At 43.6% G+C, this 26,903-nt stretch overlaps 1 protein-coding gene across 1 annotated transcript; it reads left to right on the forward strand.

The window, feature by feature from the left end:
• Positions 1–26,471, forward strand: LOC119967494 (cytosolic 5'-nucleotidase 1A-like). Its single transcript, XM_038800137.1, has 6 exons — positions 1–271; positions 390–557; positions 2,830–2,959; positions 8,127–8,249; positions 21,146–21,330; positions 23,196–26,471. Exons 1-6 carry the CDS (start codon positions 122–124, stop codon positions 23,559–23,561), a joined length of 1,122 nt encoding a protein of 373 aa, XP_038656065.1. The 5' UTR covers positions 1–121; the 3' UTR covers positions 23,562–26,471.
• The last annotated feature ends 432 nt before the right edge of the window (positions 26,472–26,903 follow it).

Genomic DNA, 26,903 nt, shown 5'->3' on the forward strand with positions numbered 1-26,903 from the left:
CGCGCCTCAAACACAGAGAATCATGGGTTCAGGACCGCCCAGCAGCAAGCTTGACATTTCCTCGTTGTGGTTACAGGAGCTTCTCTTCAGCAGCTAACGCAGCTCTTAAACCTTCTTAAAAATGAGCGAAGAGGAAGTCAAAACGCAGGCGAAAGCTTCCGGCGCAGTTGCTCAAAACAAAGACAAAGGATGCTCTGTCGATAGAGCAACCGATTGGAAAGATGCACAGAAAGACTTTGAAAGGCTGTCATCCACAAAAAAACTGCGGACTGTGAGTGCAAAACGGAAATGAATAGGGGCTTTAGTATCCTTTCAAAAAAAAAATGCAACTGCCCGTATCTTTTAGCAAGGAGATAATTCGTGTATCTATTTGTTTTTCTCTCGGCTAGCCCAAGTCTCAGTATGCCATCACGATCGCCGTGTCTTCACGCTGCCTCTTTAACATGGTGGAGGAAAGAAAAATCTACGAGCAGGACGGAGTGGAAAGTTACGTGAAGTATCAACAGGAACACGAAGAGGAACCGCTGAAGGAGGGGCCGGCTTTCCCATTAGTGAAGGTACAGCAGATTTCTGAGCATTCGTGGTTTATTCCCTCTTTTACTCTTACATTGAGATCATTAAAAAAACACATACATTTTATGATAGATTTGATTTGGCGAGGCCCTGAAAGGTATGTGAAGCAATTTGGATTCCAGAGAAGGGTGGCATGGGTTTGGAAAAAAAGTTGGCTAACTGACATACTGTGAGGAACTTGTGGAAACAAATAAAAGTGCTCCTTTTGAACACTCAGATCTTTTTATAGAACTCAAACCAGAAAATGGAAAAAGTGCTGTCTCTCAGCACAAGTTTCAATTTTCCCAAAATTTTAACCAGAAAATTATTTTAAAACTTATCCCAGGAATATTATGAATATTTCATTTCTCAACTTCTAGTTTCTAATATATGGAAATTTGCAGAAAAACCCTCTTTTTAAATATGTTTAAAACTGTACACCATGCTCTACGTGGGCCTCACCAACACCCTGTGGAGTCGTTGCAAGACTGTGTTTGTATACCCCACCTCCCTAATATATAAGGCTAACATCTATTTGCCTTCCTTATTACTTGCTGTGCTGAAGGCTAATGCTTTGTGTTTAATGTACAAGAACACCCAAATCTCTATATTGCGACATTCTGTAGCCTCGCTCTATTTAGATAATTAAATATTTTGCTTCACTCTTCTTCCTTCCAATGCAGATAACCTCACATTATAATCCATCTGCCAAATTTTTGTCCACTCACTTAACCTATCAATTACTCATACATTTTGTGATGGATTTTTGTCCTCACAACTTGCTTTCCAATCTATCTTTTGTATCATCAGCAAATTTGGCTATATGCATTTGGTCCCTTCATCCAAGTCATTAATACAGATTGTAAATAGTTGAGGCCCCAGTTCTGGGGCTGAATTCTCCACCGTCAGGATTCTCCATTTTGCCGGCAGCTCGGTGGTTTCCCGACGCCGTGGGGTTGCCCCACAATGGGAAACCCCACTGACCAGCCGGCGAACTAAGAATCCTGACGGCATTTCTGGTGCGGCGTGATGGAGACCCTGGTCTCTATTGTACACTGTTTGTCAACCTGAAAAATAATAATCGTTTATCATCTTTATTATTGTCACAAGGAGGCTCACATTAACAGTGCGATGAAGTTACTGTGAATGACTCTTCTTTCTTGACTCACTATTTCCTGTTGGTTAGCCAATCCTCTATTCATCTTAATATATTACCCTTAACACCACAAGCAGTAACCATTTATATGACATTATATTGAATGCCTTTTGGAAATCCAAATACACAACTACAGGTTTCTTGTTAGCCATCCTGATTGTTACATCCTCAAGTTACTCTAATAAATTTGTCAAACGCAATTTCCCCTTTAAGAAAGCCATGTTGACTGCTTCATTTTATTATCACCTTTTAAAAAAATATCCTGCAACTTCTTTAATAGATTCCAGCACTATCCCAAAGACAAATGTTAGGCCAGTTGGCCTGCAGTTTCTTTCTTTTTGATTCCTCCTTTCTGGAATAGTGGTGTTACAAATTCAGTAATCCACTGGGACTTTTAAATAGAATCTAGGAAATCTTTGGAAGATGACAACTAATACATCCACTATCTCTGCAGCCACTTCCTTTTAAGACCCAGGATGCAGGTCATAGTGTCAAGGGGACTTGTCAGTCTTTAGTTCCATTAATTTGTCTGTTACTTTTTCTTCTAGTGATAGTGATCATTTTACAATCCTCCCTTTTGCACCCTACCTCCACTGATTTTCTGCTTTTATTGGGATGCATTTGGTACGTTCTACCCTGAAGGCACTATATAACGTATTGCAGTATTTAAAATAACTTACCTGATGAAGGAGCTGCTCAACGCAGAATCGCCAAGCAGAAACTTATAGCCAAGTTCCGCACACATGAGTACGGACTCAACCTTGGATTCATGTCGCATTACTTTCACCCCCCCACCATCTGGCCTGGGCTTGTGAAATCCTACCAACTGTCCTGGCTTGAGACAATTCACATTCATAACCTGTGGTTATCTCTCTCTCCAGTTGCTCCATCTGGACCTGAATATGTTTAATTACCTGCAAAGACTCTCATTCAAATTCTCGTCTTGCATCAGAAGCATAATGATCCAAATGGCCTCTTTCTAAACTAATGTATCTGTGATTAGACTATGAATTTTCATGAAGAGCTTGAACCTTTCAATAAATTGAGGGTTTGATCATTGCATGGGCATGTAAAACAGTGAATTGTTTTCTCTTGGACTTCAAATAATTTATTTATTTCAGGCACTGGAAACTGTTAATTTACGTCTACGTGAACTTTACCCAGACAGTGATGAAATATTTGATGTAGTTCTGATGACAAATAACCACGCCCAGGTCGGAGTGAGGCTGATAAACAGCATCAATCACTACGGTATGTTCATTGGGATCCCTGTATGTTTACTATCATTGATGCACATTGGATTTTATTTTAATTTTACAGTATAATTTATCTGCTGCCTTCCCCAAACATGCTGCGGGTTCTTTCCACTCCTGGGGTGGCACAGTGGTTAGCACTGCTGACTCACAGCTCCAGGATCCCAGGTTCATTTCCGCCCTCGGGTGACTGTGTGGAGTTTGCACTTTATCCACGATGTCTGTGTGGGTTTCCTCTGGGTGCTCCGGTTTCCTCCCACAATCCAAAGATGTGCAGGTTTGGTGGATTGGCCATGACAAATTGCCCCTTAGTCTCCAAGAGGTTACCAAAAATGATTCACCTGAGGAAGGAGCAGTGCTCTGAAAGCTAGTGATTTGAAACAAACCTATTGGACTTTAACCTGGTGAAGACTTCTTACTTACTGTGCTCACCCCGGTCTACCGCTGGCATCTCCACATCCAAAAAGTTAGATCGGGTTACGGGGATAGGATGGAAGCCTGGGCTTAAGTGGGGTGCTCTTTCCAAGGGCCGGTGCAGACTCGATGGGCCAAATGGTCTCCTGCACTGTTCTATGATTCTGGTGCACCTCATTCAGCGAGAGGAGGTGGCTATGGTAGCAACGTTTTGTTTCTGTGGACAGCTCACTGGAACTTTATTTTTATGGATGGCATGGTGCCTCACAATGCCAGGGACCAGAGTTCAATTCCGGCATTGGGTGACTGTGTGGAGATTGTATCTTCTCCCCGTGACTGTGTGGCTTTCCTCCGGGTGCTCCGGTTTCCTTCCACAATTTAAAGCAGTGCAGCATAGGTGGATTGGCCATGCAGTCACTCAAGGCCGGAATTGAACTCTGGTCCCTGGCATTTTGAGGCATCACTGTGCTAAAAATGCTCCTCAGTGTCCAAAGATGTGGGGTTATGGAGATAGGGCAGGGAGTAGGCCTCGGTAGGGTGCACTTTCAGAAGGTTGATGCAGACTCGATAGACCGAATGGCCGCCTTCTGCACTGGAGGGATTCTATGGATTCTGCATCATTTACCTGAACTTGCCAGCAGATGCTTCTGATAAAATGAACACACCCAATTGAAATAGGTTGCTTGGAAATAGATCAAAGTCAGATGATTTTAAGTTAAAAGTTACCATTTCTGGGTTGGGCTGCCACAGTACATTTATTTAGTCTATAATTATGCATTGATTTTTAAAAGCTGAGTTTACAACCACTCAAAAGGCCAAATGTTTGAAGAGAATTTAAAACACACTCTTGGCTGGATATTTTAAATTTAAAAAGAAAGTTTCAGTAATTTAAAAATGCGGCGTGTTCAAATTCTTGACAATGTTCATTCTTGTCAGTGAGACCATTGACATGCCTGATATGTCAACTTAAATGTAATGCATTCAGTTGCTAAACATCTGTAGCTTTATTCACATAACATTGACATAGCCCATAAGCACTTTTTTTAAAATATAAATTTCGAGTACCCAATTATTTTTTTCCAAAAAGGAACAATTTAGCTTGGCCAATCCACCTACCCTGCATATCTTTGGGTTGTGGGGGATGAGATCCACGCAAACACTGGGAGAGAGTGCAGATTCCAGATGGACAGTGACCCGGGGTTGGACCTGGTCCCTGGTTGTGAGGTAGCAGTGCTAACCACTGCGCCACTGTGCTGCCCTGCCCATAAGCATGTAAAATCCATGAATAATATAGAATGTAGTGGATATATTTACAGAATTGCTATGATGTCAAACATGTTTACATAGAATTTTTTTACATAGAATTTACAGTGCAGAAGGAGGCCATTTGGCCCATCGAGTCTGCACCGGCTCTTAGAAAGAACACCCTACCCAAGCTCACACCTCCACCCTATCCCCATAACCCAGTAACCCCACCCAACACTAAGGGCAATTTTGGACACTAAGGGCAATTTAGCATGGCCAATCCACCTAACCTGCACATCTTTGGACTGTGGGAGGAAACCAGAGGAAACCCACGCACACACGGGGAGAGCGTGCAGACTCCGCACAGACAGTGACCCAAGCCGGGAATCGAACCTGGGACCCTGGAGCTGTGAAGCAATTGTGCTAACCACTAGGCTACCGTGCTGCCCAATGTTTATTTGTGCTAAACTGCTGTGATGTTAAGCATGCTTTTCGGACGTTCAGAGCAAAGTGGGCACCATGGCATATGCATGTTTCGCCGAGAGTGACACACCCAATTGGTGTGTTGGGCATTCCAATGAGGAAGGGCATATAAATAAATGAAAATCCCTCAATGAAAACAGTCAGTTGCAGCAGAAAGGAAAATGCACAACACATAATCTGCAAGGGGAGTGACAGATTGGAAAGTTAATTAAAAAATGCAGGAGGTTCACTGGATTAGTGATTCAGAGACCCAAGCTAATTCTGGTGGAATTTAAATTAAATTAACAAATCTGGGATTAAAAGCTAGTCTAAAAGTGACCACAAGAGCATTGCAGATTGTTGTAAAAATCTGTCAGGTTCATTCTTCTTCATTAGGGAAGGAAATCTATTTTGTCCTGGATGGTGGATCCTGAGTGTTGGTAGACCTGCAATCATCCAGGTGAGTGGCGAATATTCCATCATACTGCTGACTTCGGTCTTGTAGATTGTGGACAGCCTTTAGGGAGTTAGAAGTTACTCGCCATAGGAATCCCAAACTCTGACCTGCTCTTGTAGCCACAGTATTTTCAAAGCTAGTCCAGTTCAACTTTTAGTGACTGGTGGCCCTCAGGATGTTGATATATTCAGCAATGGTAATGCTGTGAATGTCAAGGAAAAATTATTAGATTTGCTCTTGTTGGATATCCTCATTGCCTGGCATTTATGCGGCATGAATGTTACTTGCCACTTATTAGTGTCAGGCTGAATGTTTTCCAGCACCGATGACCTGAGTTCTGCCATCGTTGAGGATGGCAATGTTTTTTGAGTCTTCTACTCCAGTTAGTTGTTTAATTGCCAAGCATTATTCATGCTTGAATGTAGCAAAACTGCAGCGCTTTAATCTGATTGGTTGGTAGTGGGATTGCTTAGCTTTGTCTATTGCATAATATTTCTGCTCTTTAGCATGCTGGTACTCCTGTGTTGTGGCTTCACAAAGCTGGCTCAATTTTATGTATGCCTGGTATTGCTTCTGCTATACTCTTCTACAGTCCTCCATTGAATCAGGATTGATTCAATTTAAGGTGGCACAGTGGTTAGCACTGCTGCCTCAAAGGAAGCTGAGCTTGATTCAGAATTTGGGTGATTGTGTGGAGTTTATATGTTCTCCGGTATCTGCATGGGTTTCCTCCCACAGTCCAAAGTTGGACAGGTTAGGTGGATTGGCCATGTTAAATTGCCCCTTAGTGTCCAAAGGTTAGGGTGGGGAAGTGGGCCTACTTAGAATGCTCTTTCCGAGGGTTGGTGCAGACACGATGGGTTGGATGGCCTCCTTCTGCACTGTAGGGATTCCATAATTCTATGACCCTGACTGAATATTAATGCTAGCATGAAGGATATGCCAGGTTCTGAGGCTATAAATTGTGGTCAAATACAATTCTGCTGCTGCTCATGGCCCACAATGCCTCATGGATGGCTAGTTTTGAGCTGCTAGATTTGTCCTGGGGTGGACGTTACGGGGTAGATGGCAGTCAGCATGAGGTTTTCCTCTCCGTATTTTCCCTGATGCCTGAGACTTTATAGGATCACAATCAATGTTCAGGACTCCCAGAGCCACTTTGCCGTTATCTCTGATTTGTAGACAGGCAAGTATGTATTCATCTTGATTAACAAATATTCATATTTGGTGTATTTTGTGCATTGCAATGAATAGATCATCCATTTTTGCTATTTTGTAAAGACAAAACAAAGTTTGAAAAATAAACTGGCAATGGGAAAATTTGCATTCAATTATTTTTGTGACAGTGACGAAATCTGATCCCTCCACTTTCAAACTAAGCAATCTTATAGGGCATAATTATTAAATGCCTGGAGGTTATCAGTTTCCTCCTCCTCCGAGTTTATTCCCTTTTGCTCAGAATCGTGAATTTAAGTTTTTGTTCTGCACATGGTGTATGGGAGCCCACTGATAGGTGAGGAACCTGCAAGGCCAGGGATGTGAAGGCCCGAACAATTTTAACAGCAGGAGGCTGCACCAAGGGGCTGCTGCTGGTAGAGCAGTCAGGAGGAAGGCTGATGGGCTAGGTTTTGGGGAGTTTTGGTAACTTGGAGAGAACACTATTGACAAGAGATTGGATGGAGAGGGGGGTTTCGCCAATGTAAGAGAGGTGCGCTCCTGCCCAATAGAATAACACCTTCAAACTATACTTTATCTCTCTCTACTGAGCAAGATCCATCTCCTGTCAGGTTAGTCTAGCTGAGCAGCGTATGCTGATTAGGCCTTCAGCCAAAATTACAGATTCTGTCCTGATGATATGTGTAAATTTATTCTACTCATAAGTGTTCTGTCTTATGTTAACTGTTCCCCAGCCAGGTCCCCCCAGGTAAAATTTGGGCGAGAGTCTCTCAGTGTAACAAATGCTTTGATGAGTAATCAGGTCACATTGCTCTCACTTAGAAACACCAACTTGTTTCATAGCCCTCAGCTTCTGGAAGTGTAATGATGAGAGTTATTGATAGGGTGCAGTTCATGTATTTCTTCCCTATATCCTGCATGGAGTCCTGACTCTCAGCATACAGTATTGCACACATTCCCTCAATCACAGGCTAGACTAGAGCACTGAGTGAAACCGACAAATCTTTACTTGTATTACAGAACTTGGGTGCAGCATGCCTTCATGATGTCTTGCACCATGGCATCTATTAGCGCAATTCAACCAGGATTGACTTATTACCCTAAGGTGTGTGTGTTTGGAAGGATGGAGTAGAATTTATACATTTATGTGCAATGCACATGTCTATAATTTTTACTGAAGATTGACCTTGGTGCATCATAGATGTGTCCAGGTTTAAACAAAACAAATATGACAGTTTCTGTCTGCTATTATTTATATAGATGTTAAATTCACCTGGGTGTGTTGGCTTTGGAATAGAATGCAATTAAGCACACATTTGTAGAAAATACGTTTTCATGGATAAATGCTTGTGAATTGTTAAAGAGGGCCACATCTTAAAAATAACATTGATTTTGTTCTTTTTTTAAACAGATCTGTCAATTGAAAGATTTTGTATGACGGGTGGAAAAAGCCCAATTGGTTATCTGAAAGCGTACCTCACCAATTTATACCTTTCATCAGATTCTGAGAAAGTGGGGGAAGCAATTGAAGCAGGTAGGGAATCAACAAACTCACATAGAACTGAACAAATTGCTGTAATAAGTATGGAAAAGAAACGATAACCATATCCTTAATCAGCATAGCCACAGCAGTTAAGCTGCTTGGTTCAAGTGTGTGAGTATCGTCTTGGCAAAAGGCATTCTGTAAGGAATTAATTTTATCTTCAACCATAAGACATAATAATAATCTTTATTATGGTCACAAGTAGGCTTACATTAACACTGCAATGAAGTGACTGTAAAAAGCCCCTAGTCGCCACACTCCGCCTGTTCGGGTACACGGAGAATTCAGAATGTCCAATTCATCTAACAGCACGTCTTTTGGGACTTGTGGGAGGAAATTGGAGCACCTGGAGGAAACCCATGCAGGCACGGGGAGAACGTGCAGACTTCGCACAGACAGTGATCCAAGCCAGAAACAAACCAGGAAACCTGATGTTATAAAGCAACAGTGTGAACCACTGTGCTACCGTGCTACCCAGGAGCGACACAGAGTCTACTCTGCCAATCAGTCTTTAAGACCTTTTTCCCTGACTTTTTTGAGCTTTTGAGCGCTGAAGTGAAAAACAATAGCACTCTAGATCTGAATCCATACAGAGTTGTGTGGACTTAAGGAGCAGAAGGGAGCGAAACCAGGCGAAAAAGGGGCTGAACAAAGGTGGTGTGGAAGCTCAAATGGGAGGAAAGATGGCCGACGAATGGACCATGGAAAGGATGGTCCAGACAGCACTGGACAACATGTTGCAGGTCATGAAAGAGAGCTTCGCATCACTGAAGTGGGATAATTTGGAACCGCTCCAGAAAGTGATGGAGCGACTTGACCAGAGGCTGGATGCTCAGGATAAGAAGGTCCAGGCACTGGAGAAGACCGTGGAAGAGCAGGCAGATTTCCAAATGGTAGCGGACGTGGAAATTAGTAAGTTGAAGGAGCAGCAATCAAGGCTGATGGACAAGCTGGAGGACCTGGAAAACAGGTCTCGCCGGCAGAATCTGAGAATCATTGGGCTCCCGGAGGTGGCCGAGGGAGTGGATGCCACGGCATATGTGGCAGACATGCTGCAGAAGCTGGTGGAGGGATGATTTCTTCCCGCTTCCGTTGGAGCTGGACAGGGCACACAGAGTGCAGGCGAGGCAGCCGTGAGGGCCCCCCCCCCCCCCCCCCCCCCCTGGGCGATGGTGGTCAGGTTCCATAAGCCCGGGGACAAGGAGCGGGTTCTACAGTGGGCCAAGAGCACGAGGAGCTGCTCATGGAACAACAGTGTCCTGCGCATTTACCAGGATCTGAGCAAGGAGGTGGCCAGAAAGAGGGCAGCTTATAGACAAATTAAAGAGATCCTGTTTAAAAAGGTCAAGTTCGGGCTACTTTTGCCGGCGTGGCTTTGGGTCACATGCCGGGAACAGCAACGTTATTTTGACGACCCGGAGGAAGCAATGGACTTCGCTAAGGGGCATGGACTGGTGCCAAACTGAGGACCCATGGACTCGAGTTCGAGTGTATTAAGGGATGTTTGCATTTGTTCGCAGATTGCCGTTCGTGTTAGCGATGTCACTTGGCATGCTCTTTTACTTAAATTGGGGGTGTTCTTGTGTTTGGAGTTTGCCTGTTTGAAAGTTTTAAAGTTAAAGCCAAAGTTATAGTTAAAGTTTAAGTTGTTGGATGCTGGGGGGCTGTTTGGGTTCTTTTTGCTTTTTTTTCTGGGAATGTTGGGAGGGGGGTGGGTGGTAGCGCCCACCTCATTACACAGTTGGAATTGCACTATGGTGGGGGCGAGCTTTGTTCTTTGTTTGTTTTGTCTCTGTCTTGATCCCAGAGCGATTGTTCGAACAGGGCTGTTCTTGGGAGGTGGTGTTGATGGGCGGGGGTGAGGGGAGTGGGGGGACAATAGGTGGGAGACATGGGTGGCGCCGGAGTGGAGAGCCACCAGGCTAGCTGCTTTGAGCTAGTCAACGGGAGCGAGGTGGGGGGTGTGTATACAGTCAGTGTATGGCAGCGATTGTTGCTGGGGGGAGGTGGGGGGGGAGATGATCTGCTGACTAGGGAGGGAACTGAACCAGGTAACAGGGAAGGGGTCGGGGGTGGGAACTGCTAAGAGGCGGGCCAGGGTAGGCGCGGCACATGGGCAGGGGGTGGGCCCAAGAAGGGGGAAGGCTGATAGGTGTAGGGGGGGGGGGGGCAGGGTGCCCTCCAACCAGGCTGATCCACTGGAATGTTAGAGGATTAAACGGGCCGGTCAAGAGGGCACGTGTGTTTGCGCACTTGCGGGCTTTGAAGGCGGATGTAATGTTGCTGCAGGAGACACATTTGAAAGTGGCGGACCAGATTATATTACGGAAGGGTTGGGTTAGCCAGGTCGCCCATTCGGGGCTAGACGCTAAGACCAGAGGGGTCGTGATCATGATTAACAAACAGGTTAAATTTGAGGCGGACAGCACAGTTGCGGATGGGGGTGGTAGATTTCTCATGGTCCGGGGCAAGCTTGAGGGGGTGAAGGTGGTCCTAGTGAATGTCTACGCTCCAAACTGGGATGATTACGATTTCATCAAAAGGCTTCTGGGGAAAATCCCCGACTTGGATTCGCACAAGTTGATTACGGGTGGGGACTTTAATACAGTCCTTGATCCCGACCTGGACCGGTCGTGCTCCAGAACGGGCAGGGTGCCGGCAGTGCCAAGAGAACTGAGAGGGTTCATGGAACAAATGGGGGGGGTAGACCCCTGGAGAATCAGCTGGCCGACTGGGAAGGAGTTCTCGTTCTATTCACATGTTCACAAGATTTATTCTCGTATTCAGTTCTTTATTATGAGTAGGGACTTTTTGGAGGGAGTGAGGGATACAGAATACTTGGCGATCACTATTTCGGACCATGCTCCACATTGGGTCGACCTGCTGGTCTGCAAAGAAAGTTATCAGCGCCCATAATGGAGTTTAGAGGTGTGATTGTTGGCAGAGGAGAGAGTGGGGAAATGCATGCAGGACTACCTGCAGGTCAACGATACAGGGGAAGTCTCAGCAGCGGTGCTCTGGGAAGCGCTGAAGGCGGTGGTGAGAGGGGAACTGATCTCAATCTGAGCCCATAGGGACAGAACAGATAGGACAGAGATGGACGGATTGGTGCAGGAGATGATACGGATGGATAGGGAATATGCAGAGTCCCCGAGGGCAGAGCTACTTGGGGAATGACTAAGACTGCAGGCGGAACTGGGGGCGCTATCCACCGAGAAGGCCGTAGAGCAGCTCAGAAAGGCAAGGGGCACGGTGTATGAGTATGGGAAGAAAGCCAGCAGAATGCTTGCAGAGCAACTTCGGAAGAGGGAGGCGGCCAGGGAAATAGGGACGGTAGTGGACGGGGCAGGGAACCGAGTGGGAGACCTGGCAGGACTGAACAGGGTATTCAGGGACTTTTACAGTTAGCTGTATACCTCGGAACCCTCTACGGGGCCGGAGGGGATGAGGCGCTTCTTAGATGGGCTGACCTTCCCAAAGGTGGGCAGGGGGATGGTAGAGGGGCTGGGGGCCCCGATTAGAGCTGAAGAAGTAATGGGGGGCCTGAAGGTCATGCAGTCGGGTAAAGCCCCAGGGCCGGATGGGTATCCAGTGGCGTTCTACAAAAAGTTTGCGGGTATACTGGGGCTGGTGCTGGTTAGGGTGTTTAACAAAGCGAGGGACAATGGGGTGCTACCCCAACGATGTCGCAAGCCACCATCTCGCTGATATTAAAACGGGATAAGGATCCGGAAGTTTGTGGGTCCTACAGGCCAATCTCCCTGATTAATGTGGACGCTAAACTGCTGGCCAAGACCCTGGTGTCCAGAATCGAAGACTGTGTACCGGACGTGATTGTGGAGGACCAAACGGGGTTTGTTAAGGGCAGGCAGCTGGTAGCCAATATGAGAAGGCGACTCAATGTGATTATGGTGCCCCCGGAGGGCAGAGAGGTGGAGGTAGTGGTGGCAATGGATGCCGAAAAGGCTTTCGAGTGGGTGGAGTGGGACTATTTATGGGAGGTGCTGGGACGGTTTGGGTTTGGAGAAGGCTTTGTGGACTGGGTTAAACTGCTATATCAGGCCCCGGAGGCTAGTGTAAGGATGAACAGGACGACAACTGAGTATTTTAGACTACAACGCGGGACAAGACAGGGATGGCCCCGCTCTCCACTGCTGTTTGCGTTGGCCATAGAACCGCTGGCAATTGCTCTGAGAGCGGCAAGGGGATGGAAAGGAATGGTCAGGGGGGGATAGAACACAAGGTCTCGCTATACGCGGATGACCTGCTTTTGTATGTGTCAGATCCAGCGGCAGGGATGGACGGGATTATGGAACTCCTCGGGTAATTTGGCCGGTTTTCGGGCTACAAGTTGAACTTGGCTAAAAGCGAGATGTTTGTGGTGCAGGCGAGGGGTCAGAAGAATAGGCTGAGAGAGCTACCATTTAGGAAGGTTGGGGAAAGTTTTAGGGATACAAGTTGTGCGTGACTGGGGTAAGATGTATAAGTTGAACTTGTCTAGGCTGGTGGAGCAAATGAGGAGCGAGTTTCGGAGGTGAGATGCACTCCTGCTGTCACTAGCGGTGAGAGTACAGACGGTGAAGATGACGATCCTCCCGCGATTCCTGTTTATTTTTCAGTGTCTCCCTATTTTCATTCCGCGGTCCTTCTTTAAAAGAATCAATAAAATCATCCTGGGATTTGTTTGGGCGGGGAAGTCCCTGCGGGTAAAGAGGAGGATGCTGGAACGGAACCGTGGGGGGAGGATTGGCGTTGCCAAACCTCAGCAACTACCACTGAGCAGCTAACATAGCCATGATAAGGAAATGGATGGTGGGTACAGGGTCGGTTTGGGAGCGGATGGAGGCTGCTTTGTGGAGGGGCACCAGCTTGGCAGCCCTGGTCACGGCTCCCCTGCCGCTCCCGCCGGCCAGGTACTCCACCAGCCCTATAGTGGTGCCGGCTCTGTGGATTTGGGGCCAATGGAGGAAGCATGCAGGGGAAGTGGGAGCGTCGGTCTGGTCCCCAATATGTGACAACCACCGATTTGTCCCAAGAAAGATGGATGGCGGGTTTCAAACGTGACGGAGGGCGGGGGTGGGAAGGGTGGGTGACTTGTTCCTGGAAGGGAGCTTCGCGAACATGAGGGCACTGGAGGAGAAGTTCAGGCTGCGATGGGAAATTACTTTAGGTACTTGCAGGTACGGGATTTCGTACGTAGACAGGTCCCGTCCTTTCCACGCCTTCCATCAAGGGGGATCCAGGACAGGGTAGTTTCCAGGGGGGAGGTAGGAGAGGGGAGAGTCTCGGATATTTATAAGGAGCTTATGGGAGCGGAGATCACGGGGACCGCGGAATTGAAACTCAAGTGAGAGGAGGAGCTTGATGGGGAGTTGGAGGGAGGCGTAAGGGCAGACGCTCTGAGGAGGGTAAATGGAACCGCAACTGCCAGGCTCGGCCTGATTCAGTTCAAGGTGGTTCACCGGGCCCACATGACGGTGGCCCGGATGAGCAAATTCTCTGGGCTGGAGCATAAATGTGCTAGATGTGGGGGAGGACCAGCGAATCATGTCCACATGTTCGGGGCATGTGTAAAACTCAGGGGATACTGGCAGGGATTTGCGGACGTCATATCCTGGGTACTGAAAGCAAGGCTGGCGATGGGGTGTTGGAAGACCCGGCAGGGGATAGAGGCCAACGTTGTGGCCTTTGCTTCCCTGATTGCCCAGTGACGAATACTGTTGGCCTGGAGGGGCTCAAAACCCCCAAAGACTGAAGTATGGCTGTCGGACATGCCAAGCTTTTGCGGCTTGGAAAAAATCAAGTTCGCCTTATGAGGATCACTATCGGGGTTCGCCCGGAGGTGGCAACCATTCATCGACTTCTTCGCGAGGAACTAATCGTCAGCGGGGAGGTGGCGGGGGGTGGGGTGTAGAATAGTGTAGATTAGGGGGGAAGAATAGGCGGGTCTATTTGCGAGAGAGGTACTGTTATTTGCACTGTGTTTTGTCATTGGTATCTGCACACTAATGTATATTGTTACTGTTTACAATGCCAAAAATACCTCAATAAAATTGTCTGTTTAAAAAAAAAAAAAGAAGTGGGGGCCATTGGTATGGGTGGACATCCACCCCACCAACACTGACATGGTATTGCACCAAAGTGGAATATCATAAATTCAGACATAATAGTCTGATGTTGGGTTGACTCAGGAGCCCTTTAAAACGGTGGGAGGGGATCTAGATTCCAGAGTTCCTGACCCCATTCCCGGACCATGCAATTTTCAGGAGCGTCTTTAAAGTATGTGAAATTGTTTATGTCCAAAACCAGCATCTGGTACTCCCGACATTTCATTACAGGAATAGTCATGGGCAATCTTCTGCAATTTTCAGGAGTTGAGCCAGGTTTCCAAAAGTTGTGGTTCACGACCCTTTAAGAGAGACGTTTTAAAAGGCAAGTTCAAAAGATCTTCCTCATGGTTCCATGCAAAGTTACATCTTCCACCCACCTCCACTGTCCCCTCATGTCCCCTATGCCAATCTTTGCCCCTCCATCTAACCCATCAGCCTATGCTCTGTCGTTCACCCCCACACCCCATCCCATGTCTCTTTATATCCTTTATGTCAAACTATGGCACTTTCATGCCTCTTGACCCACTTTTGGTATCCATGAACACCATAGTTTAATGTGTCAAACAAATGTTCAAAAAATGTAACCTTTGGATAACTTTTTCCTTTGCTTAAAAGTGTTAATCATCCAGACCTTTTGAAGGTTCAAAAGCCACATCTCACAAATCCTTGAAACCATTTAGCTTGTGTCAATAAACATTGTGAAATTGACAGCAGAGATCAGAGAGCCTGAGTTGTTAATTAAACCATGCTTTCTCTGGGGTACAGGTGTTCTCCTATTAAGATATCCATCAGCCAAGCCTTATATGTACACTGCGATGTATATGTCCTCATCATATCTCTGTCTGGGCTCCGCATCAGATCCTTCAGTAGAGTCATCCTCTGACACCTGTGGAGCTGTCTCACTATCCTGATCTTCCAGTGGGTTTCCCTATGCCAGTGCCAGATTGTATGCACAACAGCAATAAATTATACACACTTAGAAGATATTACCAGTGCACTCCCTGAACGACGCAAGTAGCAGAGTCTTATCGTCAGCAGCCAGTGGCCCTCTTTCCCACTGCCCTTATGGGAGTACAACTCCTATTATACCTTGCTTCTGTCTCTGTCCTTGAGTGGCCGACAGGCGGCATGAGCCACCTTTTTTGTATAAATTTAAAGTACCCAATTCATTTTTCTAATTAAGGGACAATTTAGCGTGGCCAATCCACCTACCCTGCACATCTTTTGGGTAGTGGAGGCGAAACCCAAGGAAACACAGGGTGAACGTGCAAACTACACACGGACAGTGACCCAAGGCTGCGATCGAACCTGGGACCTCAACGCCGTGACGCAGCAGTGCTACCATTGCGCCACCGTGCTGACCTATGAGCCACCTGTTCAAGGGATACCCTTTGTCACCACTAATGATCCAGCTGGGCTAAAGCCACAAACTGATTTGGCACCTGGGAGTATCTCAGGATGTAAGCATCATGGGAGCTGCCAGGGTACCTTGCACTCACTTACAGAATTGGTCACGCGTATACCTCTTCATGGTATACCTCTTCATTCACCTGAGGAAGGAGCAGTGCTCCGAAAGCTCGTGTTTGAAACAAACCTGTTGGACTTTAACCTGGTGTTGTAAGACTTCTTACTGTGCTCACCCCAGTCCAACGCCGGCATCTCCACATCAAAGAAAAGCAGAGGAGTTATCCAAGTGTCCAGACCAATATTTGACTGCAATGGTTTGCAATCCCTGAAAAGACCAGCTTTGCCATGACGAGCAGTAATTTTGAGATCATTATTGTGAAGTTGAAGAATTGGAACTGAAACAATCCCATATAGCATTTGATCATTCAATGCTTAAGCTAGAGAATAACGTGGAGATGCCTGCATTGAACTGGGGTGGGCACAGTAGAAGTCTGGCAGGTTATAGTTCAACAGGTTTATTTGCAATCACTAGCTTTTGGAGCGTAGCTCCTTCATCAGATGGTAAACATGTTGGACTTTAACCTGGTGTTGTAAGACTTCTTAATAAGCTACAGAAGCCCACAGTGCTCCTGATACTTATTGTGTCAGCTGTACCACAGTGGCGAGCATTCTTGCATTCTAAGTCTTGGGACTACAGATCCACTACAAATACTCGAGTACAAAATCCAGGTTGGCATTCTAGTGCAGTACTGAAGGAACTCTGTGCTATTAGAGTTGTTGTCTTTCAGATGAAACATTAGAGTATCAGATCTTTTCATGCAGTACTAGAAAAGTTACCATGGTAAGGTTTCAAATGAAGAGCTGGGTTGCTCTTCCAATTACCCTGGCCAATATATATCCTGGAATCAACGTAAATAAAACAGATTATCTGGTCCTTATATTGCCATTTTTAGGGCCTTGTCATGTGTAAATTTGCTGTTGCGTTTCCCACAACAATGACTATACTTCAAAAGTACCTCAGTGGCTGTGAAATACTTTCAGTTGTCCTGTGGGCATGAAAGGCACTACATAAATGCAAGTCTTTTTCACAGATCACTTACAAGTATTCATACATAAAACAGCATGTACAGTAGAAGAAAAGCATACAACAAATGGGTAGAATGAGAAAGAAACACAAAAATGTGATGTGTAGTCAGCCAAACATTTAGTTTTATATTTGAAAATATATAATTAGATATTGATAATCGTCAATTGTCAGAGAAAAGTGATAGAACCTTCCCATATAATTCCTGCATGCAAGGCCTAAATGAATAATAATTTTCTCTTTTGTAGGAAAGGTGCAGTCACTTTTGTCATGAAAGATGTATATTTTTATTTTATTTTGTGATTGTTTCCTGTGTAGATAAAAGTGTGTGGGTGTGCCCAAGGTTAACTGAACATGGGTAAATTACTGGAGGCAAGTTGTTTCTGAGGACTAACAGTCGAAAGTTTAAAGGAGTTAGGTTTGTACTTTGTTGTGAGAGGTTATGGTAGGTTTGAGTTACCAGTAAATGAGTTGGATCTGAAATTTGTATTGTGAGGTAAATGGGGAAATTTTCAGCTGCTGAATTTCAAAAGGGAGAGCCGAGGCGACTATTAAATATTTGCATCTTACTGCATTTCCATGAATAAACAGGGGAAAGTATATTCAATTTTATTGACCCAAAATTAGAGACAAAATTTAAAGCATAAAAAGTTTTTGTGTTTGGAGAAGTTGAGTTCAAAGAGATATTTTAAAGACAAGGGAACGGAAAGGGGAAAAAGATAATTCAGGAAAGGAATGTTTAACTGAGTGTGAGTGGCTGTGGGGGAAAATACTGAAGGCCAACTTCCTTGTGTGGAATGCTGAGAATCTGAAAGTTTTGACCTGGAGGCAGCCACCCGGTGTTAAGCCAAGAGAGTCTTTGTGTTAGGAAGCAATTAGGGTTTCTAAACCTCCTTTTGGTATTCCACACCAGAGTTAAAGTGTCTGAGAAGTCGTGAGGTGTACCTTTATTAAAGTGACAACAATTCCTTGACTTGGGTAATATTTACTAGATTTTTATGGTGAAGAATCTAGAATGGGTTGTTGCCAAAAGGTGTTTAATTGTGTACTTTTGACCAAGCAAGTGATTTTTGGGGGTTCTTCGGCAAAACGCTTTAACTGTGTAATTTTTATCTTGTGTGCTTAAGTAGTTTTTTAAAATATATATTTTTTTTAACATTCCAAAGGTGTTACTGGAGTTTTGCACTTTTGAGATCAGTCGCTCTTCCTTTTCATTTTTGCAATTTAAAAAAAAGGTTTCTCATCAGCGAGACAGACTTCGCTCAGTGGTTTGGCTTGTTCAGCAATAGCATCAGCTGTGGCCGGAACAAAGTTTAAAATCTCAGAAATTCAATTTCCTATCCAATTCTGCATAGTATATATTAAATAATCAAATACTATGAGATGCCTCCTTTCCACCTGATTAACAAATTTAAGGCCACAACCCTGCTTGAAAATAGCATGACCAGAAGACCAAACACACACAATGCAGCAAGATTGGTTTAACCCTGTAGTTGTGTGCCTGAAAAGTGCAACTTCAAATAAAACAGCATTAAGTGAATCAGATTTCCCCTTGACAATCAATGGAATAGGCTAGGGGCCTGAATTTTCTGGACCCCCACCCAACACCTGGTATCATGGTGGGTGGGTCACCTAATTTGGTGAGAGACAAAAATTCTGTTAAATTGTTGAAAATCGTGAGAACAAAATTCCAAGGCTTCCTGACAAACAATATCAAGAAACCTATTCACATGCATTAGCATCTCGTGCATGCTCATTGAAAGGCCACCTTGCCAGAATTAAGTTCACTAACTTAATTTTCTGTGAGCAAGAATGTTGAACATTCAGTTTCATGATTGTACACAAGTGGCATGCACCTGGCGAGCTTCATTTCTTCCACAAGTTTGAGATATGTAGATGTTGCTTTCTCCTTCTGAGGACCTCATGTAACTTACTTGAGTGCTGGAGCAGGCGGGTGTGAAAAGGTGAAGTAAATGTTGAACAGAAGAGTCAGGCTTGAGGGGAAAGGATGGCGAGAATGTCCAGTGAATTCATGTGGATAGCGAAAGGTGCCCGGTGAAGGATAGGGAAAGAGTACTGTTGGAAGGGAATGTTCAGGTAAGTGAGGAGAGGTGCCCTCGTATGTGCTGGAATGTGGTTGCTCAGATGTACCAGCTTCTCTGGTATGAGCTGTGGCCATAAGGACTCCTGGCCTGGAGTGAATAAATGGCTGTCCAGGTGCCCTTTAAAAATGGTTCCAGGACCTTAGCTGCCATGAGGTAGGTGCAGGGGAGGCAGCCTCCTGCTCCCCCCCCCCCCCCCAACCAAAGATTCACCAAGCTTCTTACTGATACATAATTATTGAGCTGAAAAACAGAAGATTGTGCATGTTCACACACCTTGCCACCCAGTGGGAATCACGGCAACTTTCCTGCCAGTCACCAGGCTCGTCTCAAGAATGGAAAAGTCCGCCCATAGTAAGGTATCTTTCTCATCAGAAAAAAAACTAAAGCATTATACCCTGTAATTTCAAATGCTATTCATTCATAAATTCTTATATTCGCCAACTAAATATTCCAACTCTGTCTACATCATTGGGCAAGAGTGAGGAAATGAACGAAGGATTGAGAGGAGCTGTGAATGGAGAGGCCACTGCCAAACATCTCCATTCGGGTCATGAGCAGTCCGGACAGGAAACAATGCTATCATGAAAATCCCGATGCTCAATGTGCATATAGGCCCTGTTACATCCGTAGCAACTTGAAATTGGGATTTCCTGTATCGAAAGAAAAATATTCCAACAAGAAACAGAAAAAATAAAGAATCAACAGTGTAATGTTGGGATAAATATCTACAGGATTGTTTTCACCGAAATAAAACTTACCAGTTGCCTTGAATATCAGTCTTGTTAATGGTTTAGTATTTCAAATGTTCCAAATTTGAGATTACAGTGAAAAGTTGTGAAAGTCACTGTCAGTTGACAGTGTAAATCTTGACACAGTTTTCTGGCCAAAGTTGGCAAATTCTGGGAGCATTTATGTACGATCATGTATCCCCAATCTTCCACCACCACCCACGAAAGAACACAGCAGTTTCAAGTGAAATGTATTGTCCACTTTCGTGCAGAATTGTATACAGCAGAAAGATGCCAGTTTCAATTGTTGGCTGCTGCTTGGTCAGTTGGAGCAAAGATACGAGATAATGCAATGATCTCTGTGCCAGCGGCTATGATTTGGAAGGGAGGGATATTCCTGCTGTAAATATGTGTGGTTTTGGACGAGGCGAGGAGGTGGCTCATCTGCAATCTCCTTCATGGTGGGGGGGTAGGGATTTGGCACTTTGCCATCTTTGAGGGCAATTAGGGATGGGCAGGCATTACCAGTGATGCCACATCCCACGATCGAATAACCAAAAATTGCTTTTGCATTCATTCTTTGATTGTGCTGCACATTCCCATGGAGCAAATCTTGGCCAGTCAACAGAATGCCAAAAGAAACATTATCACATTTGTTAAGACCAGTCACGAGAAAAACTATATTAACAAATAGAAGTTATTGGCTTAGCTGACTCTGGAAAAGCTGGCCAATTTGCTTCAGGTTAGCCATGAGGGTAAATGTTCCGGTCCAACTTGCCACAGGAATTGGTGCGGTTAATACACAGTTGATAATTAACATACAATCTACACTCATCTACAACTAATCTCTACACTATTAGAAACTATGATCTGCTCTCACTCACACTATCTTTCCTTCAGTCTGTACTTTAGCTAATTCCTTCACTTCTCTCCCCACAAGGCTTAGCATCAATGTCTTATATATTTGTAACTAGCTCCATCTAGTGGCTGATCTAGACATTTCATTAACCCTTGCAGTTCTTAAATTTATTTTAATATCACAGGCGCGACCTGAAGATCCCACCCATTGTGTTATCCTGAGACTCAGACATTGGGAGTCAGTGGCTGTAACCCAATGTAAAAGCTGTTTAAAGGAATTTAATAATAATCCAGAAATATGGTACAGCTGGAAATAGTTGGGGGGGGGGGGGCGGGGAGGGAGAAAGAGATGCAGAGGATGATGATGGCAACAAATAAATGTGTTGTATAGTGAGCTTCTTGCTTACAGAAAGCTCTCCCCAACCCATTTGGTTAAAATCGCTCTGTTTCCTTAGAGGCAGCAGGTCAATTTCAAATTTTATTTTAACAGGCTGCAGTGTGGCGTTGCTGGAACATGTGGTAATAAATTGATGTACTTGTAACATGACTATTTAGCAATCATGCACTGTAATTATATTTTTCTTTCCAATTTCAGGAATTGCAGCAGCCACTATGTTTCAGGGTGAGAAGGACCTGCACCTTTCAGATAGCCAGCTGAGGGTGGCATTTGATGGAGATGCTGTTCTTTTCTCTGATGAGTCAGAGAAGATTGTAAAGGCTCATGGATTAGATTCGTTTTTTGAACACGAGCAGAAGTTTGAAGACAAGCCACTTGCACAGGTCACTTATATAATACGTTGTTCTGTTTAGTTTCAAAGAGGCACTGATTGATTTTCAACTGCAGCTCTACACTACGTCTGCATAGTGCTTGGCAGTAAGCGCAAATAACTTTAAATTCTTTGATCTAAGCTTATTTGCATAAACTATCACAGCAAGGACAAGCTAGTAGTTCAAGTCCATTTTAATGGGATGAGGTTACTCAAGGGAAATGTCGGCTTGGGAAGAAAAGCGCAAACGCAAATCTTTGGACAGTTTCAGAAAAGCCAAGCTGGAAGAAACCAGAATCCAAAAAGAGCTGAGCATAAGTAAAGAGATGGATTCATATTGCATCTGGAGTCATCTATACGCTACTGATGGATCAGCCTGAAAAGTTCACCCTGAATTCCCCTCTCACCTCTGTTTCTAAAACCTGCTGAAGACTTAGGTGTCCAGTACACATGTTGGCTGCAAAATGTATACATGTACAACTAAGTCTCCTGCCTGATCCAAATGGGAGCTTCTAACTTGCCACTCCAATTGCCAATAAACAGAAGATAGATTCTCTGTTAGCTTGACAGAACTTCCTGCCATCTCATTTCATGGTCACTTATGGCTCAAGTGTTTAGCAAACCTTTATTCAGTTGGGAGAAAAACAAAGTGGTAGATGTTTTTAGTTACAGAATCAGGAGGAAGTAATCTATTTTGTTGCAATTTGCCATTGCATTCTGCTTTTATGGATAAGTAGAAAGTTTGCCACTTTTTTTTCTTCAAAGTAGTGTTATTTCTGAAGATGCTATCTAGTTAATATTTTAGATTGTTTGAATCCAATTCCTGTAGGAATTGGATTGGAATAAAGCACACACAATTTTCCCTATCCTCCTTGGCGAACATTTTGCTTCCATTCAGCCTCTTTCTCGCATTTCGGACTTGGGCTGAATTCTCAACATGGAAAAACACTGGACCAATGTAACCACAAATTACTCTTTTAAAAAAAAAACCTTTGGTATGAACCATGACTTAGGCAGGGAAACCAACAATTGTAAATAGTTATAGAACATCTTCTCAAAGGAACTGAAATCTGATGTACTAGGAGTGGAGCAGTCTCAGAACCCACTGGTTTTCTGTCCCTCACTGGCTCCTGCATGAATGTCTGACTGAGGCATCTTCCATGAATGCTTGCCAGAGAGGGTAGCACATAAATGCCATAATATGCTGTTAAAACAGCACCCCACCCCCTACTTACCAAATGATAACATCTACAGCATCACCTCCCTTGATTTGGGAGCACAAAATTCATGATTTTGAAAACAATGTTCCTGAGTAAGGGAAGAGAAGACTCAAATAAGTTAAGAGGAAGGAAAATCCGTTAAAGGTTATATGTTAGCTGGCAAAAACAGAGACAGAGGTTTCCACAGTGAAATGAGAGGAACATTTGAAAATAATAATTTAGCAATGTTTTGATTATTTTGAGTAAGATAAAAGTATTCTTTCCCAACCCCATCAGATTTTTAATCGAGTTTGTCACTCAAGACAAAATGAAACATAAATGTACATAGTAATATCGGACTGCTATTCTGGGTAAGGTGAAAAGGAACATCTTTCTTCCATTATGCTTTGGGAGTATTTCGGGAAAGTATAGGGAGAGCTGCCAATTTCAGTTGATCCAAATTGGTGTTGACTTAATAGTACATGGGGTGGGGGAAGGGACAGCAGTAAAGGTAAGTACTTTTGAGGTAATAACTTGTAATAGTACCACCAATTATCTCAAATGACAAGTGTAAAATGAGAAATTAGCTTTAAGTAGAAGTTGAATATTTCTGATCTAGTAGCCATTACACAGCAACTGTTTCTGAAAGGTGTAATTTACTCATTTATTTTTCACTTAGGGACCCCTCAAAGGATTTTTGGAAGTATTAGGAAAGCTCCAGAAGAAGTTCCATGCCAAGGATTTACGTTTGAATTGCCCCATCAGAACCTATCTTGTCACAGCGAGAAGCGCCGCCAGTTCTGGAGCAAGGGCTTTGAAGACACTGCGCAGCTGGGGGTTGGAGGTTGATGAAGCGCTCTTCCTTGCAGGGGCACCAAAAGGGCCACTTTTAGAAAAAATACGCCCTCATATTTTCTTTGATGACCAGATGTTCCATGTTAAAGGAGCGCAAGCATTGGGGACTATTGCAGCACATGTTCCTTATGGCATTGGGCAAAAGTACAATAAGAACACTCCCATAACTGAACAGGCAAATAAAAGTTAATCTTGACCAGGACAAACTAACACCAGATATATTTTTTAAAAAACAAGTTCAGCTCATTTGCTGTTATGTGGTGTCTTTCTTTGATTCTCTACTGCCTGTAAGTGCAACGTTTTTAAAAAAAGAAATCGGGGTGGACGGTGACGCAGTGGTTAGCACTGCTGCATACGCCGCTGAGGACCTGAGCCCTGGGTCACTGTCCGTGTGGAGTTTGCACATATTCTTCCCATGTCTGCTTGGGTTTTCCCCCCACAACCCAAAGATGTGCAGATTAGGTATATTGGCCACACTAAATTGCCCCCTAATTGGAAAAAAATAATTGGATACTCTAAAAAAAAATTTAAAAATCCAACTCTGTTAAGGCAATGAGAAAAGTATAATTAAGTCAGTAGGGCCCGTTCTGCAAAGCTCCTATCCATGAATTTGTCTCTGTCACATTTTCTGATATTACAGCTTATTTATCTTTTTATACTATCAACCTTGGGGTGTAAGAGAGCTGCACAAATGAATTCACTTGCATTTTCATGTTACTGGCTACCAAAGTAGCCAGGAAATTTTGTTGATATAAAAAAAATTAACTGTCAATGTTTGAAATTGTTTCACCATATCCTTTTGTTGTAACTTAATTGTAAATTTTGCTTGGGTTTAAAAAAAAAACAGATCAATATCAAAGGTTTTCCTATCATTTAAATAGTGGTGTTGAATGTCTACCAGTAATTTATGTTTTCATTTTTCCATTGTACTTTCAGCCTCTTTGTTCCATATGGCATCTTCCATTGAAATTCTGTTTGCTCCGGTTAGAAATTGAATGAAGCCAGATGAGTTTAAGTCAAGGAGCCCCTTAGAAACAGAATTTTACATACATTGAGCCATTTCTGTGCCAAATCTCTGAAAGACCTGTCCACTTAATTCCATCCCCTTGCTCTTTCCCCATACTTGGTATGATGTAGTTCTTATTCATCTATTTTCCTTTCAAAAGTTAATCAACTTTGCTTTTGCTACTCTTTATGATAGGATATCCTCTAGGTTATATCTGGGAGTGCTGAATTTTGGGACCCCAAAGACAGCATTATTCACTGGCATACTAATGATGAGGCTTGAGGAATCCCTTAGACTCAGACCTCAACTTCAAATTGGGTTTAAGCTCGGGAAGGAGTGTGTGGGGATACAGGCCAGCAGATCTGAATTCTGGGCCTGATCAAGATCAGGGTGAGTGGGGTAAAGAGTCAAAATTGGGCCTGAGGTTTTGGGTTGTGGAACTGGGACAGTGGCAATTATGGTAAATACTTTTTATTTTAAATCTGGTTGATACAAGCGTTTTGCTGAAATGCTGGCTGCAAACCATTGCTGCAGCAGGGATTAGATCTTGCATTAGCATTAGCACAGGACCAAATGCCTGCTTCTAACATGGGGGAAAATGTGCATATTTGATCTTATAAGTATGGTGGATCATGCACTTCTAGCTGGCATTATGTACATGCTTCCTGTCCCTATTTTGCAGCCTTGAGGTCGCACAGCACCCGAGAAACAGGTGCTTTGCGGCTCAATTTATCCCATGTCCTAATAGCCTCTGTTTAATTTTTTCTTTCTTCCTATCCTCTCCATTTGATCTTTTTCCTCTATTCATCAACAAGGAAACATTTTTTCTACCCAATAAAAATTATTTGTATTTATCAGATTTCATTTGCTGTTTATAGGAAGTTTCCCAAGTGCTGCCTCATAACTAATACTGTGCTTCCTGATACAATTGCTGAGCATTGATTGTGTTCAAATTAGATTTGACACTACATTGGACTTATTTTGAGGATGGAATCCTGGGGGAGGGGGGAACAAAAAAGTGTCCATGACTTGTGCAGTGATTCTTGGAAGATGTTCCAAGATTTTCTATTTTGAATTGCAAAATCAGAAAGTGCAATTGATTTTAAGAATGAATATCTTTCATGAATGTCATTTGATAGATTTGCTGAGGTATAGTTTTTAATAATTTGCACTCTTCGGACCCGAGTTTGCTCAGCAAATGAAAATGCATTGGAAGGTTCCTGTTTTTAATCCTATGAGCATCACTTTCAATTTGTGAACTGCTACATTGTGAGAAATCCATTGGAATTATTTATAAACATTTTATGATGAATCTATTTATTTAACTCGCTCTCAAAAAGCAATTTGAAATTTCCTTTATTGAATGAAAACCTGGGAATAACACGTGGTGCTGTCGGGTTTTTATGCTGTCTTTCAGCCTCGACAGGATTCTATTCCAAATCGGACTTTATGGGCTGGAAACATTTTATTTCTTTTTTTCTCTGCGAAGCTATGAATGAAGTGTCTGAAAAGGCTCAGCGCAGTTTACAAAAACTTTTCCTAAATTAGCAATCTCATTGAAAGGACCAAGAGGATGGTTGCTATGGCGAGTGTAAATGTCACATTGGAGCAGTATGAATTCCTCTTCACTAACTATGGCTGGAGTTGGTTGGAACCAAGTGAAAGGACACTTATTTGTAGGTGTACAAGTGGGAACTTTCCACTCTGTGCTCCTAGCAACCAAGATTTAGAAAATCGTATCTAAATGACACTACATTATAAATCAAGTATGAAAGACACTTCAACTGTTATGCTTCTATGCCAATTTTAGTTCATGCATGATTATTTCAGCATTTAGAACTTCTATCTGTAGTGCATTTTTTTAAAAATGAGTTGCAGTTTAAAAACATTATTTAAATACATTATTTGAATACATACGGTTTTATTGGGATGCAAAACTGTAATTGGATCAGGTTATAAATGGAAACTATTGTGGTTTACCTTTTTGCATTGTGGTTTATATTTGTTTTGTTACCAGCAATTGCTTTTATGGATGTTTTTTTAAACCTAGTATTTTGTTCAATTTCAATAAATCTGGCTTATATAAAATCACAATCAACATGGTCCTTGCATTTTTCATTAAACATGTATTTAACCAATTAAAATAACATTTTTAAATGTTAGAAAGGAGAAACCGAAAATTCCTGATATATACATATATATGAGTCTTGAAAGCCCTGCTGGACCAGATCACCAGTCAGGAGAGTAGGGAGCTTCATCTGACAGTGTTAACCATGTTTCAGATTGCAGGTCTGTTCACGTAAAGGAAGTGAACACCGAGATCACTTGGAGTGTGAGACGTGTGTGTGTGTTCAATTCTCCGACACAGTATCCTAGCTTCCAACAGTTTCAAAGGCCCCCTAAATCACAGCTGTCAATGCATTCACCCATCCACCTCCATTGCAACCCCATGCCCCTAATTGCCCATTCCACTCTATGCCACTTCTATGCTCCATGTATCCTTAAGAATCACTCACTCAGTAGGCA

Source organism: Scyliorhinus canicula, chromosome 6 (genome assembly GCF_902713615.1).
Source record: "Scyliorhinus canicula chromosome 6, sScyCan1.1, whole genome shotgun sequence".
In the NCBI taxonomy this organism is placed as follows: domain Eukaryota; kingdom Metazoa; phylum Chordata; class Chondrichthyes; order Carcharhiniformes; family Scyliorhinidae; genus Scyliorhinus; species Scyliorhinus canicula.